Raw genomic sequence first — 17,937 nt, 5'->3', positions numbered from 1 at the left:
TAATCCATATCCCCGGACTCCTGGCTGCTAGTAGGGAGTGGCCGGGGGGGGGAGGCGTCCCGATGCATCATTGGAGTCCTTTAGCATCGCATCTACCGTTCTCTGCTTCCCGTCTCCCTCTGGCCTCTCCTCTCTCGTTAATTTTGCCCACTAGTGCGCGGGAGGATAGGTTGCTGCCCCTATCTGTCTGTTATTTCAGGATTTTTTGGACGTATGCCTAAATGGTTTTTACAATTTTCGCTTTTGCAAATTAATGCTTAATTTATTATTATTGCAATTAATTGCTTTTCCTATTAATCCATAGAAACCCACTTATAAAGGTTGCTAAACTTATATGCTAAACTTATTGATCTTTGCACTGGAGATTCTATATGGACTTTTGGTTGTCATGCACAGAAAAATATTGTAGATGTTTTCATTATAAAAATAATTATTAATCTTGCATATTCCCCTTTGTTTACTTCTATTATTTGTATGGTTCAGAGGCTTAAATTATTTATATTATTCATTAAACCTACAATAATGGAATATGTACCTCGTATTTGGGTGATAAACTATTTACATGAGATTTTCCTTGTTAACTCGTGAAATTTACTATCCTTACTTATATTACCTATACAGTGATTAATTACAAGGTCGAGTTTTATTATGCGTGTAACGCCTTCCACCGAATTCTACTGAAATTTAAGTGATTATTACTTGTCTTTTTTTTTGAGATCTGCTTGCTTTGAGTCTTTTCTCCCTATTTTTACAAGCTCACTTTAGATTATACGGTGGCAAAATTTTTTTCTTGCCGTCATATTGAGATTTTTTCACTCCTAACTAGTTCACAGTATCGAGTGCGGTGCCGTTTTGTTTTTTCAAAGGCGTATAGGCCTCCACCACCACGATGCTGTGAAAGGGTATCGTGGACCCCTGGATGGTTTTGTTTAGACTGGTTAGAGGAATCTGTTCTTGAAAGAGTAATTCACGTTCGGCACAACTTAATATTTAAATAATTATTTAAGTATCTAAAAAAGTTTAAGTATCTAAAAGTCGTATTTTTGAAACCACAAAAATCTATCACTAACTTGTTATTATCGACGCTAGGTTTAATCCTTGCCTTAAAGGCTTCTTTTATCTGTGCCCAATCTAGGTTGTCTAGGGCGTCTTGTTGTATTTCGAACCAATCCCCAGCAGAGTCGCCTAAAAAATATGTTAGGACTCGTTTTGCCGTAGCCTCATTCCAGTTGTAGGCCGCTCTTTCTACATCGAATCGTCTTAGATGTTGAACAATGTCTTCCAATTGTGGGCCATGGAAGAATGGGATTTTGAGTCTGACGAAGTCCGGGTTCTGTGTTATGGCTTCTGGATTTTCTATGTGCTGGTGGCTGGCTGTTCTGATTGGGATGTTCTTGTTCTTCGCAGTGATTCTCTTCCTCGTCATCTGAAAGGTTGAATGCATTTAAGACCTTGCCTAGTTCATTTACTTGCCCATCTGTGTGGCTTAACGATTGGCCCTAGTAGCAGAACAAATTTTGTTTTTCTAAAAAAAGTATAAAAAAAACATATCTGTTATCTAAATGATCGTTTTATATAAAAAACGTTTAACGCTTATATAAAAAAAAAATCAAAGTACAGACCTGACCGTAATCTATGAAAAATGATAAAAGCTAGATAAGGTATTTTTTTTTTTTACACACATTTTTTATTTTTTTATATAACGCATGCATACGAAAGTGTTAAAAGTGAACATTTTTATGTAACGATTATATAAAAAAATAGGTCATCATTTACGTGAGCTTTTCGCGAATTAGAAGAATTTTTAGTATGTTCGCGAAAAGCTCACGAAAATTATAACATTTTTTTATATAATGGTTACATAAAAATGTTCACTTTTAACACTTCTGTATGCATGCATTATATAAAAAAAATTAACTTTCGTAAATAATATTTATCTTTTTCTTCTGTGGTTCTGCTACTAGGGGGGTGTGGTGGGAGTCAGCGTCTGATGAATCTGATGGTGCTGGGTCCAGTGGGTCCTCCCTGTAGGTTGTCCACTCTCGGCTGGTCTGAACAGAGCTGAGAATTCCACTGGAATGATTCCAGAATCTCGCCCGGTTGTCCCGGATGGGATATTGCTTGCGGTCTGCTTTGCTGGTCCCGGCCGGAATTGAGGGTCGTTCGGCTTCCTTTGCTTACTGTTGAACGAGAGGGATGCTGAGTCTTCCGGAAGTCTTTCTAAGTCTCCCTGTCTCCGTGTGCGCGTGTCTGCTGGTGGCGGCGATGGGGTTCCTTCGCTCTTGTTTACGATGTGACGTAGGGCAGCTCGCGCGTAGTCTACCTTACTGTAGTTGCAGACGTACTGTTTCTTGGCTAGCTCGATCTCCAATCGTTGCACTGTTAGCCTATGTAGGTTCTTGGGTTGCCCTTCCTCGTCGTATTCGATTGGCTGTAGGTTTGGGTATTGTCAGTTAACTTTTGCTGCGTACTTGTCTAGAGAATTGTATTTTGTTGTGTATACGTTAATAATGTATTTGGGGTGTTGTTCTATGGACACATTGAGAGCCTGATTCAGGTAGGATATTATGGTTTCTGGGGTTAGCGACCTAAGTATATCTATTATCACTGCGCATTTGGTGGGATGGTCTGGCAGTATGTATCTATCTTGTCTTAGGCAGGGTAAGATGTCGGTCCAGTTTAGTCTAAATGACTTTGTATTCAAGAATATAATCACGGTATGCATCGACGCATCTGGAAGTCTGAGGTGGCTCCAACTTTCCGCAAGATTGCTTTATGTGGTATTGCGGGTTTGGGGTTGCTGGGATTCCTAAATATGTTGTTTGTACTGTCGCAAGTTGCCTGCGCATTACTGAAACGGTTAAGCCCGGTTGTACGTTGGTTGCGTATGGGAGTTGGGGTCGATTAATGTTTGACAGCACCCTAGTGGCGGGCAGGACCGGTCTTCTTGGCCCTAGATAACACATGCAGTAGTTAAAAGAAACTTTAAAGTGGACCAAATAGAGGAGAACTCTTTGTGGTCCGACTTTGCGCGCTCAGCCGGAGCAATTTGGAAGCTGCTAGTTTTAATTTCTAGGAGACTTAACTCAATGACGTTATGCTAAGTGATTTAACCCCGAAAAGAGAGAGAAACGAAACGTGAAAAAGGAAATAAATGGGCAAAAACGGAAATATTTATGGCTAGATTTCTTGTCCTGGGTCTTAAGTTTAGCTAAAAAGTTACATTTACATTAGAATAATTAGAAACTGCTTATATTATAGGGAAATTAGAATATTATTATTTTAGGGATTTAGATCTGTCCAAATGCTCAACACCTAACTCATAAAACTTACAGCAATCTACCAGAAGAATCCATTTCAAAAACTGGCCAACTATGCGCCAGCAGTTGCGGTCAAACCTAAAGTTACCTATCTATGTTAAAAGCCAATTAAGACTCTAACCACCTAAGGGAACTAAGCAATTAACTTAACCAAGGTACTCAATACGGGTAAGTACGTAGAGGAGAAACGGAGAGGGAATCCTTGCTTTGCTCAAAACCTGTGAGATAACGAATGTACAAAAAAAAAGAAAACGTAAAAGAGTGTAAAGGTACATAAACAACTAACTTAATCAAGCTATACGTAATACATACAGGGGGTACCAAAAGTACGTCCCACCCCTGCTAACTTTTGAACGAATTGAGCTAGGGTAATGAAACTTTGGGAATGTCCCTGTCTCAAAGGGGACCATCATTTGGGCGGGTCAAAATTTTGGTCCCCCCTCGGGGGGGGGGGGGGGGGGGGGCAACTTTTTTTTCAAACGGCAACCCCTGTCTTGTGATACCTCATTCGAAAGAGCATAAAAAACTAAGAATTTTGGCGGAAACTGCAGATCAATATCTTAATTTTTGACCGAGTTATGATAGGTCAAAGGTCAAATTTGACCTATTTTCAAAAAATCATAACTCCGGTTCAAATTATCGAAAAGAAAACAATAAAACGGGAAAATTTACCAAATTGTGTCCGCTTTTAAGTAAAAATTGCAGAAATCACTTCGATTTAATTTTAAGGGGGGGCTCGGACCCCAAAATACGTCAATTCAAAGGTCATTCAATTTTCCCACGAAATAAGCCAATTTTCCCTGGATTTGCCTCCACATTATCTCAGTAAGGTCAAAATCAGTTCAACAGTACGTTGGTAAGTCCCCAAATTTCGGGGAAAGTGAAAAAAAAACGAAATAGACCGTATTCGATAACGGTTCGATGTATCGTTTGGTTCAAAACAATAGAACATAACCTCAAACCCAACTAGAAGGATTTAAGTCGGAAAAGCCGAAAATGAGAAATTTCCTGACAATTTCACTTTACATTGGCATTTGGTACTCAAAAGAATGAAAAATCTGTTACAAAAGACCCGTTTCCTTAGATTTCTGAATTTAATTTTGAGGCTATGTTTATGTTTTGAACCAATCGATATCGATACGATCTCACCCGTTTGATGTATCGAATACGATCTATTTAAACGGTCAAATTTAATCACCTTAAATTTCGTTTTTTTTAACTTTTCCCGAAATTTGGGGACTTGCCAACGTACTGTTGATAGTCCGAGAGCCAGACGACTTTGAGTGACAAACTCGGGATACATGTTTTGACCCCCTAAATCGATAGCCTTACATGCACTGAAACGGAAAATGTTTGTCTGCCGCCCTCTAGCCTGTGCCATCACCCTCATCTAGGCCCTCAAAGTGGTCCAAAAAACACCATCTGGTGACAAACTCCTGACGCTCGGCAGACAAGTCGGCAGAATTTCACTATTTATGCCCCCCATGGCAGCCATATTAGAAAGAAGAGGGGGTTGAGGGGGTTCCCCTGGCCCCATATAGGATATAAGCCATTGCAAGTCTCACATTTGCAATTTATGACTTGAAATTTGGAATTTACGCCTCAAATTACATAGGAATGGACACCTACTATGACGTTCTGAGAGAATGTCACTATTTATGCCCTCCGCGGCGGCCATATTGGGGGTAGGAGGGGGTGAACCCTGGCCCTCCATAGGGTGCAGTGGCATTGTAGACCTCCCTTGTAGGTTTTCTGACCTAATTAACATAAATGAAGACACGTCATTCGACAGTGAAAGGTGCATCTTGGGTAATTATCATTAAAGTTGAAATTTTGGCCGCCATCTTGGATTTGACGGACCCTAAGGGGTTGAAATTATTTTTTGACACCAGATATGAATTCTACGACCAAAATTACATATAAATGGATACCAAACTCGACAATATTCTCAAATTTTGGAATTTTGACCCCCGGGGCGGCCATTTTGGGCGCCATCTTGAATTGGGGGCACCAGCATCATTTTTGGACTTGACAACATCGAAAATCGGATTCTACACGAAAAAACGAAGAGAATGATGTATCATTCAAACTTTATTACACAAGCTGCTCACAGGAGTACATCTGCAACCACACTAGGCGTCAGGAGTTTGTCACCAGATGGTGTTTTTTGGACCACTTTGAGGGCCTAGATGAGGGTGATGGCACAGGCTAGAAGGCGGCAGACAAAGTTTTTCTAGTCACCCTGGGTATGATCTTTAATAATAGACTTGTCTGCCGAGCGTCAGGAGTTTGTCACCAGATGGTGTTTTTTGGACCACTTTGAGGGCCTAGATGAGGGTGATGGCACAGGCTAGAGGGCGGCAGACAAACATTTTCCGTTTCAGTGCATGCAAGGCTATCGATTTAGGGGGTCAAAACATGTATCCCGAGTTTGTCACTCAAAGTCGTCTGGCTCTCTGACTATGAACTGATTTTGACCTTACTGAGATAATGTGGAGGCAAATCTAGGGAAAATTGGCTTATTTTGCGGGAAAATTGAATGACCTTTGAATTCACGTATTTTGGGGTCAGAGCCCCCCCTTAAAATTAAATCGAAGTGATTTCTGCAATTTTTACTTAAAAGCGGACACAATTTGGTAAATTTTCCCGTTTTATTGTTTTCTTTACGATAATTTGAACCGGAGTTATGATTTTTTGAAAATAGGTCAAATTTGACCTTTGACCTATCATAACTTGGTCAAAAATTAAGATATTGATCTGCAGTTTCCGCCAAAATTCTTAGTTTTTTATGCTCTTTCGAATGAGGTATCACAAGACAGGGGTTGCCGTTTGAAAAAAAAGTTGCCCCCCCCCCGAGGGGGGACCAAAATTTTGACCCGCCCAAATGATGGTCCCCTTTGAGACAGGGACATTCCCAAAGTTTCATTACCCTAGCTCAATTCGTTCAAAAGTTAGCAGGGGTGGGACGGACTTTTGGTACACCCTGTATGGCGTTATGGGAATATGTAAGGGAAAGTGGAAAGATATACAATACAAATTTCTGAAAATCTGCGATAACTGAAAAGAAAGAAAAAAAAAAGAAAAAAAGGCTAGCATGGAAATCACTCGAAACGACAAGAAATACAATACAAATTTCTGGAACCCTTTAATAAATGGAAAAAATGGAATAAATGGAATAAATGAAAAAAAAAAAAAAAAAAAAAAAAACTGCAAAAGAAATTAAATAATTGCGGCGTGGGGGCGGCAGTAACTTTCCGCTAATTGAGAGCTGTTGGTTGAAATCGAGGACTCTGTAAAATTTAGTAACACGAAATCAGCATGGGAAGAATCGAAAGAAAGGGGGGATGGATAATTAATAGTGAACCGGAGTGAAAACGGGAAGAGGGAAATCGATGGGGGGGGGGGATTTAAAAGAGAGAACAATAAATACAAAAAAAAAAGGAGAAAAAAGTGTAATGGCTGTAAAAATGTAAAAAATAGGATGGTCCTGTCAAGTTGTTTATTATGGGGCATTAAACGGCACCAGGGCGTAAAACACTCCCAGGAGTATTGTTTTATTACCCAGAAGCTCCACCACTTGAAGCATGGTGGCTACCGGCCCCCACCTGAAAGCTAAATGACCTCTGCTGCCTCTAAGAGGACGAAATAAGTGGGAGAAAAATAGAATGAAAGACGAACCAATTGTGTTGAGCCGTTTATTCCAAGCCGGCTCGTAACACTGCCACTACCGCACTATCTCATGACTATCTTATAGAGCAAAGGGCGAAACGATCACTAACAACAGGGCGAAACGGTTAGAATACTCCGTGCGACACGAGAGGGGGGGGCGGAAGGTCGAAGCTTACGGACGACTCGAGGGGCGACTTGGCTCCGAACACTCTGCGGCGAAACTTCTGGCGAAACTCTCGAAGTTCAGCGCGAGACTGAATCGCCCTAAATCAGTCGAGCCTCGCCTTCCTTGGGATTTTTAGGCCTCAAACCTTCGTTCCCGTGGGAAACTCGGCTGAAATAGTCAGATTCAGCGCCAGACATCTGGCTGATGTCATACCCATGCTCGTCCTCGGGGAAAGACCACGCCGAGATGCCACCCTGCGTCAAGAGGCGACAGGGTCCCCTTGATTGGGAATTGGCTGTTCCAGAGATGGGGTAGACATAGCAACCTCGGTCGGGCTCTTCGGTGAAGACGAGCATGACAGAAGTCGCCGCAGTGATGACGCCGGGCTTTTTGGGAGAATCCGCCGGCGGCCAGAGAATATAGAAGGTTAGAGGCCCGACTGGATAGGGAAGAATTGAAACAGAAGTTGGAGCCGTGAGCAAGCAGTTGCGTACGTTGGCGCGAGAGTGCGCGGCGAGCGGAATCCCATACCACTGCGCTGATTGGCTAAGCGAGAGTTGCGGACGGACGATGTATAAAAAATTGCCTACGTGGAGGTGGTCCGGTAGCAACATACCCGCCGCTAGTCACTGGAAAACAATAGAAAATAGTAGTTTCGTACGTTGCCAGCGAGCGCGCTGCGAGCGCTTCTGTTTCAATTACCTAGCATCGAGTCGGGCCTCTAACCTTCTATACTCTCTGCCGGCGGCGGACTCCCTCGCCCCGCCGACCGACCGGCCGGGCGCTGAGAAACTCAGCCTTCCAGCCTGCCCTATGCTGGATGGCATTTTTATGCTACAGTCAGGTAATATTATTAGCCACCAATGAACTAAAACTAAAAACTGTAAGACTAAACATCCACACATCTGACAGGCACAGTAGAATGGAATGTAAAGTCTTTTTTTACTTTTAGATTCTCATTTCTTTTATGTTTATTAATCAAAGAGTTTATACATTTTCAAGTTTATATAACTTCCAAATTCAGAGAGGTTTTTTTATCTCTTTTTTTTTTCATTTGAGTTATTTATGTCCTGGGTATAATTTCTCAAGGGATTTCTTGTTTTGCTCATTTTTTATTTTCTATCAATTTGAGTTTTCTAGTCGGTTTCTTTAAACAAGACTTTTAAGTCCTTTGAGCTAGAGTCCAAAATCAAGCCCGTCTCAGAAAAAAGAGTGAAGAGAGTGCATGAAGTATGGTAACCTGTTAGAAATGTGAATAGTAGCAAAGCCGAAAATCGACTATCCTCTCGTCTTGGTCGTTCGAAATTACAAGTTCTTTAATGGGCAATACTGCTATTGTTGGTCCGATTTTCTTCAAATTTTGGTCAGTTTTCCTTTCTTTTAAAATTTTATTGATTGTTTTAACACAATGATGTTCTATACATAGGATTCACAAAGTTTTGGCAAGATTAAAATGACATTTTTGAAAAAGTCACAACGGAAATTCCTTTGATGCTCTGATTATGCACATGTTTTAGCGCACTGCAAATCGTTCGACCAATCACAAAATGGAGTACTTAGCACCAGTGATTTCCCAGAGCGCATTTCGTGGATTGTCTAATTTTTTATTGATCGATTGCTTCTCTATGTAAGACCAACAGGCGAGTACCAAGTACCTGCTTTCATTGTAAGTTAGGTTTGCAAGGAGAAGAAAAAGTTTATGTTTTTTTTCAAGTGCAATTCCCCTTCTCGACAGATTGTCGTGAAGCTTCAGACAGCTTGAACAATTTTGGTGTTGATTCAGATTTTTCATCAAAATTTGTCAGAAAAGTATTCTGGCGAGCTTTGGAAGGTTGTCTACCTTTTGAACATGACATATTCTCATTTTGGTAAGAGCGCAAAAAAAAAAAAAAAAAAAAAAAGAAAAAAAAAAATTATCTATACTAAAACGAGAAGTTGTCATGTTTAAAAGGTAAACAACCTTCCAAAGCGCCCCAGAATACTTTTCTGATAAATTTTAATGAAAAATCAGAATCAACACCAAAATTCACAATGCTATCTGATCGCAAGGAGGTGACCTTGCAATGTCTCGTGTATTTCTTTGTGGGAACAATCATTACCAAGGAATGGATGCTAAAGTTGGAGAATTTGGACCCGGATAGGAGACCCATGCAGCTGAAGTGGGGTGGGCAAAGGAAGGTCCACTTGCCATGGCCCCACCTCCGCTTAAATGCACCACAACAGAATGACTCTTTACTATACAGGGTGATCCAAAAGTCCCTTCCACCCCCTCTAACTTTTTACCTAATTGAGATAAAGATTTGAAACTTGGGGGATATTCCTAGGTCAAAGGGAGCTACTTTTCGGCGACCCTCAAATTTTCAGGGGGGCCCCCCTTGGGGGGGCAACGGCCCCCAACTTTGAATTTTCAAATAGGAAGACCCCCTTTGTGATAGCTCGTTCGAAAGAGCATAAAAAAAGAAAACTTTTCGCGCAAACCCGAAGTCAATATCTAAAACCGTTTCAAAATGGCGGCCGGTTAAAGTTCAAAATGGCCGAAATTTCACACCGGTTATTTTTCGATGGATTTGCGCGAAAATCGGTATGTAGGGGTATTTTGACACGAGAAAAACGAATTTGACGTTAGATTTTCAAAAAAACCGAAATTTGCAAAATGGCCGCCGGTTAAAGTTTAAAATGGCCGAAAATTTTCACCTTGGTTTTTTCCTGATGGATTTGCCTAAAACTTGGAATTTGAGAGTATTTTGGCATAAGATAAACACATTTGAACTTAGATTTATAAAAAAATAAATTTTTGGTCATTTTGAACTTTAACCGGCGGCCATTTTGAAAATTTCGGTTTTTTTGAAAATCTAACGTCAAATTCGTTTTTCTCGTGTCAAAATACCCCTACATACCGATTTTCGCGCAAATCCATCGAAAAATAACCGGTGTGAAATTTCGGCCATTTTGAACTTTAACCGGCCGCCATTTTGAAACGGTTTGAGATATTGACTTCGGGTTTGCGCGAAAAGTTTTCTTTTTTTATGCTCTTTCGAACGAGCTATCACAAAGGGGGTCTTCCTATTTGAAAATTCAAAGTTGGGGGCCGTTGCCCCCCCCCCAAGGGGGGCCCCCCTGAAAATTTGAGGGAGGCCGAAAAGTAGCTCCCTTTGACCTAGGAATATCCCCCAAGTTTCAAATCTTTATCTCAATTAGGTAAAAAGTTAGAGGGGGTGGAAGGGACTTTTGGATCACCCTGTATAGTTTGCCTACTTGCTACAAAAAGAGGTTGTTCCAAAAACGCCGATTTTGCCCCCCCCCCTGGATTTGGCCCAAACTTTGCTCAGATGTTGTACTAAGTGTCCCCGATGCTTGGGCAAAATTTCAGCCCCCTCGGATAATTAGGGGGGAGGGGGCAGAGGGGCAAAGTTGCAATTTTTTTAAAACTTTAAAAATCGATATCTCGCGAACGGTTTGAGTGTAAGTGTTGCGGTTTGCGCTAAAAAACGTCAAAAAATATTCTCTACAAGAGTATTAATGCTGTTTGCATGGTTGCCTAATTTATCGTGGTCATAAATCGACTTTTTTCGATTTTGAAGGTTCGACTTTTTTTCGTTTTTCGGCTCTACTCTCTAGGCGATCGTTGCTACGTGAATATAAACCTGCTGATGTGATTCTCCATAAAATTCTGCATCTACCGCACTTTGTTTGACCTTGGGGAAATGATTCGTTCGTGAGTTATAGCGATTTTTCTGCGCGTTACCGGTTACGCGCGGGCGGCATATCGGCGGCGCTCCATCCCGCGCGGGCAAGGCAGGGGTTGTTTCACCTCTAGGGCCTTATATTCATGCTGTAGGCTGTAATTATCGATATTTTCTCCTCCCCCCACCCTTCCACTCCGATAAATATTTTAATAATACTTCGTTATACAGGGTATCCCAGACCACCCGTAACAGGTCTTTTTCTCGGTTGGTTTAACGATTTTTTTTTAACGAGTTTTTGGTCAAACGATGCGTTCGTGAGTTATAGCGATTTTACTGCGCGTTACCGGTTACGCGCGGGCGGCATATCGGCGGCACTCCATCCCGCGCGGGCAAGGCAGGGGTTGTTTCACCTCTAGGGCCTTATATTCATGCTGTAGGCTGTAATTATCGATATTTTCTCCTCCCCCCACCCTTCCCCTCCGATAAATATTTTGATAATACTTCGTTATACAGGGTATCCCAGACCACCCGTAACAGGTCTTTTTCTCGGTTGGTTTAGGTAGTACGAAGTGGGGGACCGCGGGGTTGAATAGGGAATTGATCCCAAGGAATCCGAATTTCACGGTCCCGAGGCCCCCCTAGCGACCCTCGGGGGGTAAAAGGGGGAGGCACAATGTCTCCCGACTTTGGGGATCGTGACCCCTTCTTTACCTTCCAAGGGGGCATGGGGGGCTTCGGGACCGTGAAATTCGGATTCCTTGGGATCAATTCCCTATTCAACACCGCGGTCCCCCACTTCGTACTACCTAAACCAACCGAGAAAAAGACCTGTTACGGGTGGTCTGGGATACCCTGTATAACGAAGTATTATCAAAATATTTATTGGAGGGGAAGGGTGGGGGGAGGAGAAAATATCGATAATTACAGCCTACAGCATGAATATAAGGCCCTAGAGGTGAAACAACCCCTGCCTTGCCCGCGCGGGATGGAGCGCCGCCGATATGCCGCCCGCGCGTAACCGGTAACGCGCAGAAAAATCGCTATAACTCACGAACGCATCGTTTGACCAAAAACTCGTTAAAAAAAAATCGTTAAACCAACCGAGAAAAAGACCTGTTACGGGTGGTCTGGGATACCCTGTATAACGAAGTATTATTAAAATATTTATCGGAGGGGAAGGGTGGGGGGAGGAGAAAATATCGATAATTACAGCCTACAGCATGAATATAAGACCCTAGAGGTGAAACAACCCCTGCCTTGCCCGCGCGGGATGGAGCGCCGCCGATATGCCGCCCGCGCGTAACCGGTAACGCGCAGAAAAATCGCTATAACTCACGAACGAATCGTTTCCCCAAGGTCAAACAAAGTGTGGTAGATGCAGAATTTTATGGAGAATCACATCAACAGGTTTATATTCACGTAGCAACGATCGCCTGGAGAGGAGAGCCGAAAAACGAAAAAAAGTCGAACCTTCAAAATCGAAAAAAGTCGATTTATGACCACGATAAATTAGGCAACCATGCAAACAGCATTAATACTCTTGTAGAGAATATTTTTTGACGTTTTTTAGCGCAAACCGCAACACTTACACTCAAACCGTTCGCGAGATATCGATTTTTAAAGTTTTAAAAAAATTGCAACTTTGCCCCTCTGCCCCCTCCCCCCTAATTATCCGAGGGTGCTGAAATTTTGCCCAAGCATCGGGGACACTTAGTACAACATAGGAGCAAAGTTTGGGCCAAATCCAGGGGTGGGGGGGGGCCAAAATCGGCGTTTTTGGAACAACCTCTTTCCATCTTTCACGTCGAATTTCTTGGAAACAGTTTGCACCACCAAAAGAACACAAGAGACATCGGAGAATCTCCTCTTTGCGTTCTCACAGCATTTGTCTGTATAACACTTTTTCTTTTCTCTGAAGATAAATATTTTATACTAGGGAGATTCTCGCCCTCTCTCCCTCTGACCAGAATTCTCTTTTAAAATTTTTGAATGAAAATTCAGAGGGACATTCCTGCCTAATGCCAGCCTTCAAGACAATTTTCTCAAAAGAGAGCCTCACATCTAAATAAAATGATTTTTACCATAACATTGCATCCCTATAGTTCCGAGCGGTTTGACTTTTGACTCATGTTTAAACGACGAAAAAGATTAATTCTGACCTCCCAATCCCTCTGTATTTTTCGACACGGACCCTGGGACACCCTCTACTTACATACTGTGACAATGCTTAGACCATTTGACATTCTTAGTGGGAAGAAAGAAATACATACCTAAGCCTATATTTTGTTGTAACGCTTGAGTTCCAAAATAAGTGAATGGCCCACTTTCGAAAATGAGATTCTCTCGACCGACTGTGGCTTCAACTCGGCCCTCCAAGATCAGGATAAAATAATCAGCAGGTTTACCCTGAGAAAAAGGAGAGAACTCAGTTCCATTAAAACTCTCAAAATTTGGAATCTAATGCAAAGAAACAAAGATGCCAGCAATGCACTGATCTCATAAAGGTATAATGCAGTTTTAAGGGCTCTTTACAGAGGTGCCATAGCTTCTGTTACGGTCCAATATGAAGCCTTATCTGAAAGAACGACGGATATCTACATACGCCATTTTAAGGGAGAACAGCTTTTTTGAATGTACGGACTCTCAAAAGCATGTGTACAAATTTTTAGACCCAGATCTCAATTCTGGAGTGAGAAATCAGGCAAAAGCAGTGTTATATGTAAAAAAGGCGGATGTCAAGTCAAAATTCATCATTCTTTCACATAACTTTTTCAGGAACCCTTGGAACTCTCAACAAATGTCTGATATGCGGATACGCAAGCAAACAAAATATGTAAGACAAGACCCCGACAAAAGCGGGAAATCTCCGCACTCGGCAGGATTTTCCCACAAGCTCACGAGAGCATTCGTAAAGTCGAGGGTTTGCACCACTGAACAGCTGTTACCAATGACCATCTATTATCCATAGTACTTGCTCGATCCAAGGAAGCGTTGACAGGACAGCATGTTAAAATGTGCGCATGAAAAACCATTACACATTCAGTAGTATCGAAATCTTCCTTACGGCACAGTTATCGCTACATGTGTCTAGTGAAAATGTGCTTGTTTTGGACGTAGGGGTTTATTTATTTGTGTTTTTTCCTGGTTGAAGTTAAAATGGCCAAGAAAGGAAGTAAGAAATGCCATTCACAGAGATAGGAGAGTTAAGAGATATTCCGGCGAAGAAACGTTTTGATGAGCGAAAAGAAGGACACTGCTATTCCTTTTCAGCGCGTAGGACAGTGTCGCAAAAAAGAATGTTTCTCATGAATGCCATTTTCCGATTAAAACACGGTGTTCGACATTTTATGGTGAAACATCGAAAAAGCACCAGGGTGGTTTTTATCAGGGTTAATGATGATGCGTAAAATTCCCAAAACTAGTAAAATAGGTGCGACTATGGCATCATATTGTGCTCGAACTTATTTTTTCTCAAAATCAATGACGAATAGACCAGGTCTCAGAAAAGAGGTTGCAAATAATCCAAGCCAAGCATGACTGGCGGAAAGGCCCTTTTACGAACGAAGTGGGTCATACCGAAATCGACCTTGCAACATAGATCAACAAACTCGGCTACTTAGAAGCACACCTGCAGGCTGATTATTTACTTTCCTCATCTACTGACCTTGATAGATGCGAGCTGCGTATCTAAAAGACAGTGATTCCGAGCGATTCAGAACTAATCTGAATAGATCCGGCTACAGATCTTCTGATAGATCAGGGACCGAGAGTGCTCTCGAGAGCGGAGAGCGACTCTTCTAGCTGCTTCCGCTCTTAAGCCGGTCCCCAAAAATGCCTTCATAAAACTTCCAGAGAGTGAGTACGCAGCAGTCCAAGTACATAAAAGTTCACTCTTTGCCTTTGGGCATGCAGAGTTTGCTCGTCACCGGCCGAAGAGCGCTCCTCAGAAGAGAATATCTTCGATGCTTCCTTTTGTGTAAAGGCCTGCTAATTCTTTGTACCCTCCCTATTGTCCACCATTTACAACGCGCGCGCTAATTACCACTGCCTGGCCATTGACCGAGAACTTCAGGGGCCTCGAAAATTTGGTGTCTTGTCCTTCCTCTGTCTTGGCTTTAGAGAGTTTTGGGTCAGCTTCCCTTGCCCTTCCTCATCGCCCTCTCCTGCTTGTGCTTGGTTCGGTACGGTCTCGTTTTCCTCCTGTAGCCATATTTTTACTCATGCTCACCTTAGCAACTTTACCCTAACCTGTGTTTCATTTCATTTTCCATTATGAAAATGAAACCTTATCCGAACTACTCAATATTTACTACTTGCTAAGAAAGAACGCTGTATGAACCTTGAGACGTTGCCATTTTTCCCTCAATAAAACAAGAATTTTTCGGGAAACCTGTGAATATTTTTCTTCCAATTTTTCACAATTCAATTTGGAATATATAAAGTGTTCCAAAAAATTAAGAAAATTGCGCTTCTCTTGAATAGTTCAGTGTTTAATTTAATAGAAAATCGTCTTAGGCCTAGATCTAAATTTCAGGATTTTTAATGAAGTTGAAATGCTGATAAGTTGTATATTTTTGGAATTTTTGGAATTTTTGGACTCAAAATACGGATTTGAAGAGATGACAGTTTAATTTGTTTTATTTACGCCAGAGCCCTGAAACTTCAAAATAATAGACTTAAGTCATTCCCTCAGCGACGAGGATGGGAACTCGACGAGTATACCAAAAACTATACCTACAAAAAACAAACGTCTATAAAGCCTCACAAATGCACACTTGTTAGAAACAACTGTTATCAAAGCACCCACAATGATCGGCATTTTTCCGCATCTATCGTAGATTGCTATAAGCAGGATTCAAAAAGTATATGCGCTCGATATTTTGTTTTTTGGTAAGTCTTCGAGATATTTTAAAAAAATTCTTCCTTGTTTCAGATCGAAAATATTCTTTTTCCTGAAAACTATACCACCAGGAGAGTCGAACTATCTAAGTTTCTACGACGCCGGTAATACTTCCTGAAGCTTTAAAAATTAGCGAATTGCTAAATATTGAGACTACTCATTGTTGCAGCATGTCCTCCTTTCAGTGTACTACAGTCCCCCAATTTTTTCTTCAGTGGGAAGAAATGAGGAAGACAATTTTTTTTAGCTCTCATATATTTATTTTCAACTTGGCCTATTGGTTTGATTTGGCAAATCCTATCAACTGACCCGCGAAAAGTCAGATTTTATGAAAAGACCTGACTCTGCAGCGCATGTTTACCTATCAACCGGCCACAAATGGAGTGAATATTGTGCAAAAATACACTTTAGGGTCAAGAATATGTTGAACAAATATTAGATTGTATGAATTATTTTATTTTTCTTTGATTTTTGGAAGGCAACCGGAGTGATTTATTTTTTGGAGAAAGGGATTCTTGTGCAGTATATGTAAGAGGCAAACATGTGCTGCTACAGAGGCATTGAGGCACTCTTCCAAAGATTTTAATTTCTCTCCAATCTTTTGGTTTCTATTGTCAAACCAAAGTACCAAATTGAAGCTGAAAATCTGAGGATCAAACAAAATTCAACATCTTTGATACCATCACTCTAAGCTTTTGAAGAAAAGTTAAGGAACTTTGGTGCGACCTGCTACAGTGTGCTGTAAGGTGAATAGGCCGCGACGAGACTTGCGGTCTCTGTACTAAATTGAGATTTTTGGCAAGCCTTGCATCCGAGTTTCAACATTTTGGGCTTAAAGTGAAGCTAATGTACGCTTCATAAGTTTTAGTCTATATCATTTTAGTTCAAGAGATATGAAATATAGGAATGAACTTTTTCCACTACCGTCGCAATTAGCGATTCAATGGCAATATTGATCAATAGGATTCTTTAAAAAATACTTGCATATCTTGCAGGCCCACCCTCCATGTTCAATTTTTACCAAAGGACGTCCATTGGATGTCTATTAGCTTAAATTTTCGAGAATCTGGTATAAATATTCCATTCTCCAAAAAATCGTCAAAACTTCAAAAATCGTCAATAGTCGGGTCCAAAATGTCTAAATATGCTATGCGGTAGTAAATAGACCTCGCCTAAACTGCTAAGACTTTGCTCAAGGCGTTTAATTGAAATGACATAGTTCTGCTCACGTAATAGTTTTGTGTGGGGAACCCCAATATGCACCAGCTAAAAATGGTCCGACGCACACATTTTATACACAGACATTTACAGACGTTTTACGCGCTGAGAAAAAAAACTCCGACTGTGAAAGCCACACTCACGCAATGCGGACATACCATCTGTTCCCAGCTCAGAAGCCGAAAGTTTCCGGTGCCACACTCATTGCTCCATCCACCGAACCCAGAGCAGTCAACGTTACTGCTCCAGCACCAGGAACTTTCGGTGTCTGAGCCTGAACGGACGGTATGTCTTTTGAGGCCGTGTCTTTTTTCTTCTCAGTTTTTTTAATTTTTATATTTTCATTTTTTATCATTTAATTTGCTTCCTATATATTCGCTTTAAGTGGCAAGTGAAAAGCCATGATGGATGTAGCTCTTGAGGGGTTGGAATGGGCTTGGTCCTCCTAGCATTAGAAATATAAATATAAATGGAAACAGAAAAAGAAAGAATTGGAAATAGAATGTTATCTGCCCTCTCTCATCCTCCCCCCCCCCCAAAAAAAAAACCTCCAAAGAAGAAAACAGCCCCTGAACCAATAAATTTAATCGCTTTATTGCATTATGCTATCAGAAAAAGGAAAAAGTTTGAGATGTTCTTTCAGGAGTATTGATGGGGTTGGACCTTGAGTTTTCATACAACACAATTTTGCGAAATAATAGCCCTTAGATGAAAATCGACTTAATCGGCCCACCGGAAATAAAAAAGGAAAATTGTTAAGTAATTCAAATTTACTGAGCCTCACCGTTGTTATTGTGACACCTAATGCATTCGAGTTATTTTTTAATTTTTCAATTTTATTTCTGGTCGAAAATGCGCTTGTAATAGCTGCGATACGTCCCGCTTTTTTATGTTTTATTTATTTGTGACCTTAGTCTCATTTTAAGTTGTTTATTTTGTATGGTCCTTAAATTTATAGAGGACAGGATAAAGTACAGT

General features: G+C 41.2%; 1 protein-coding gene across 6 annotated transcripts in view; it reads right to left on the bottom strand.

Moving 5' to 3' along the window:
• Positions 1 to 17,937, bottom strand: part of LOC109029730 (unextended protein) — a 197,435-nt gene that overhangs the window by 42,025 nt on the left and 137,473 nt on the right. For all 6 annotated transcript variants that reach the window (XR_011900842.1, XR_011900841.1, XM_072306317.1 and 3 more), the window contains exon 9: positions 13,112 to 13,247. Coding sequence is in view for 4 of the 6 variants with exons in the window: in XM_072306317.1 (XP_072162418.1) it covers positions 13,112 to 13,247 (136 nt within the window). In the remaining 2 variants the exon portion in view is untranslated. The remainder of the gene's footprint in view (positions 1 to 13,111; positions 13,248 to 17,937) is intronic.

This window comes from Bemisia tabaci, chromosome 1 (genome assembly GCF_918797505.1).
Source record: "Bemisia tabaci chromosome 1, PGI_BMITA_v3".
NCBI classification, from domain to species: domain Eukaryota; kingdom Metazoa; phylum Arthropoda; class Insecta; order Hemiptera; family Aleyrodidae; genus Bemisia; species Bemisia tabaci.
Note: the sequence above shows the minus strand (reverse complement) of the source record. Positions and strands in the feature narration are given on the sequence as shown.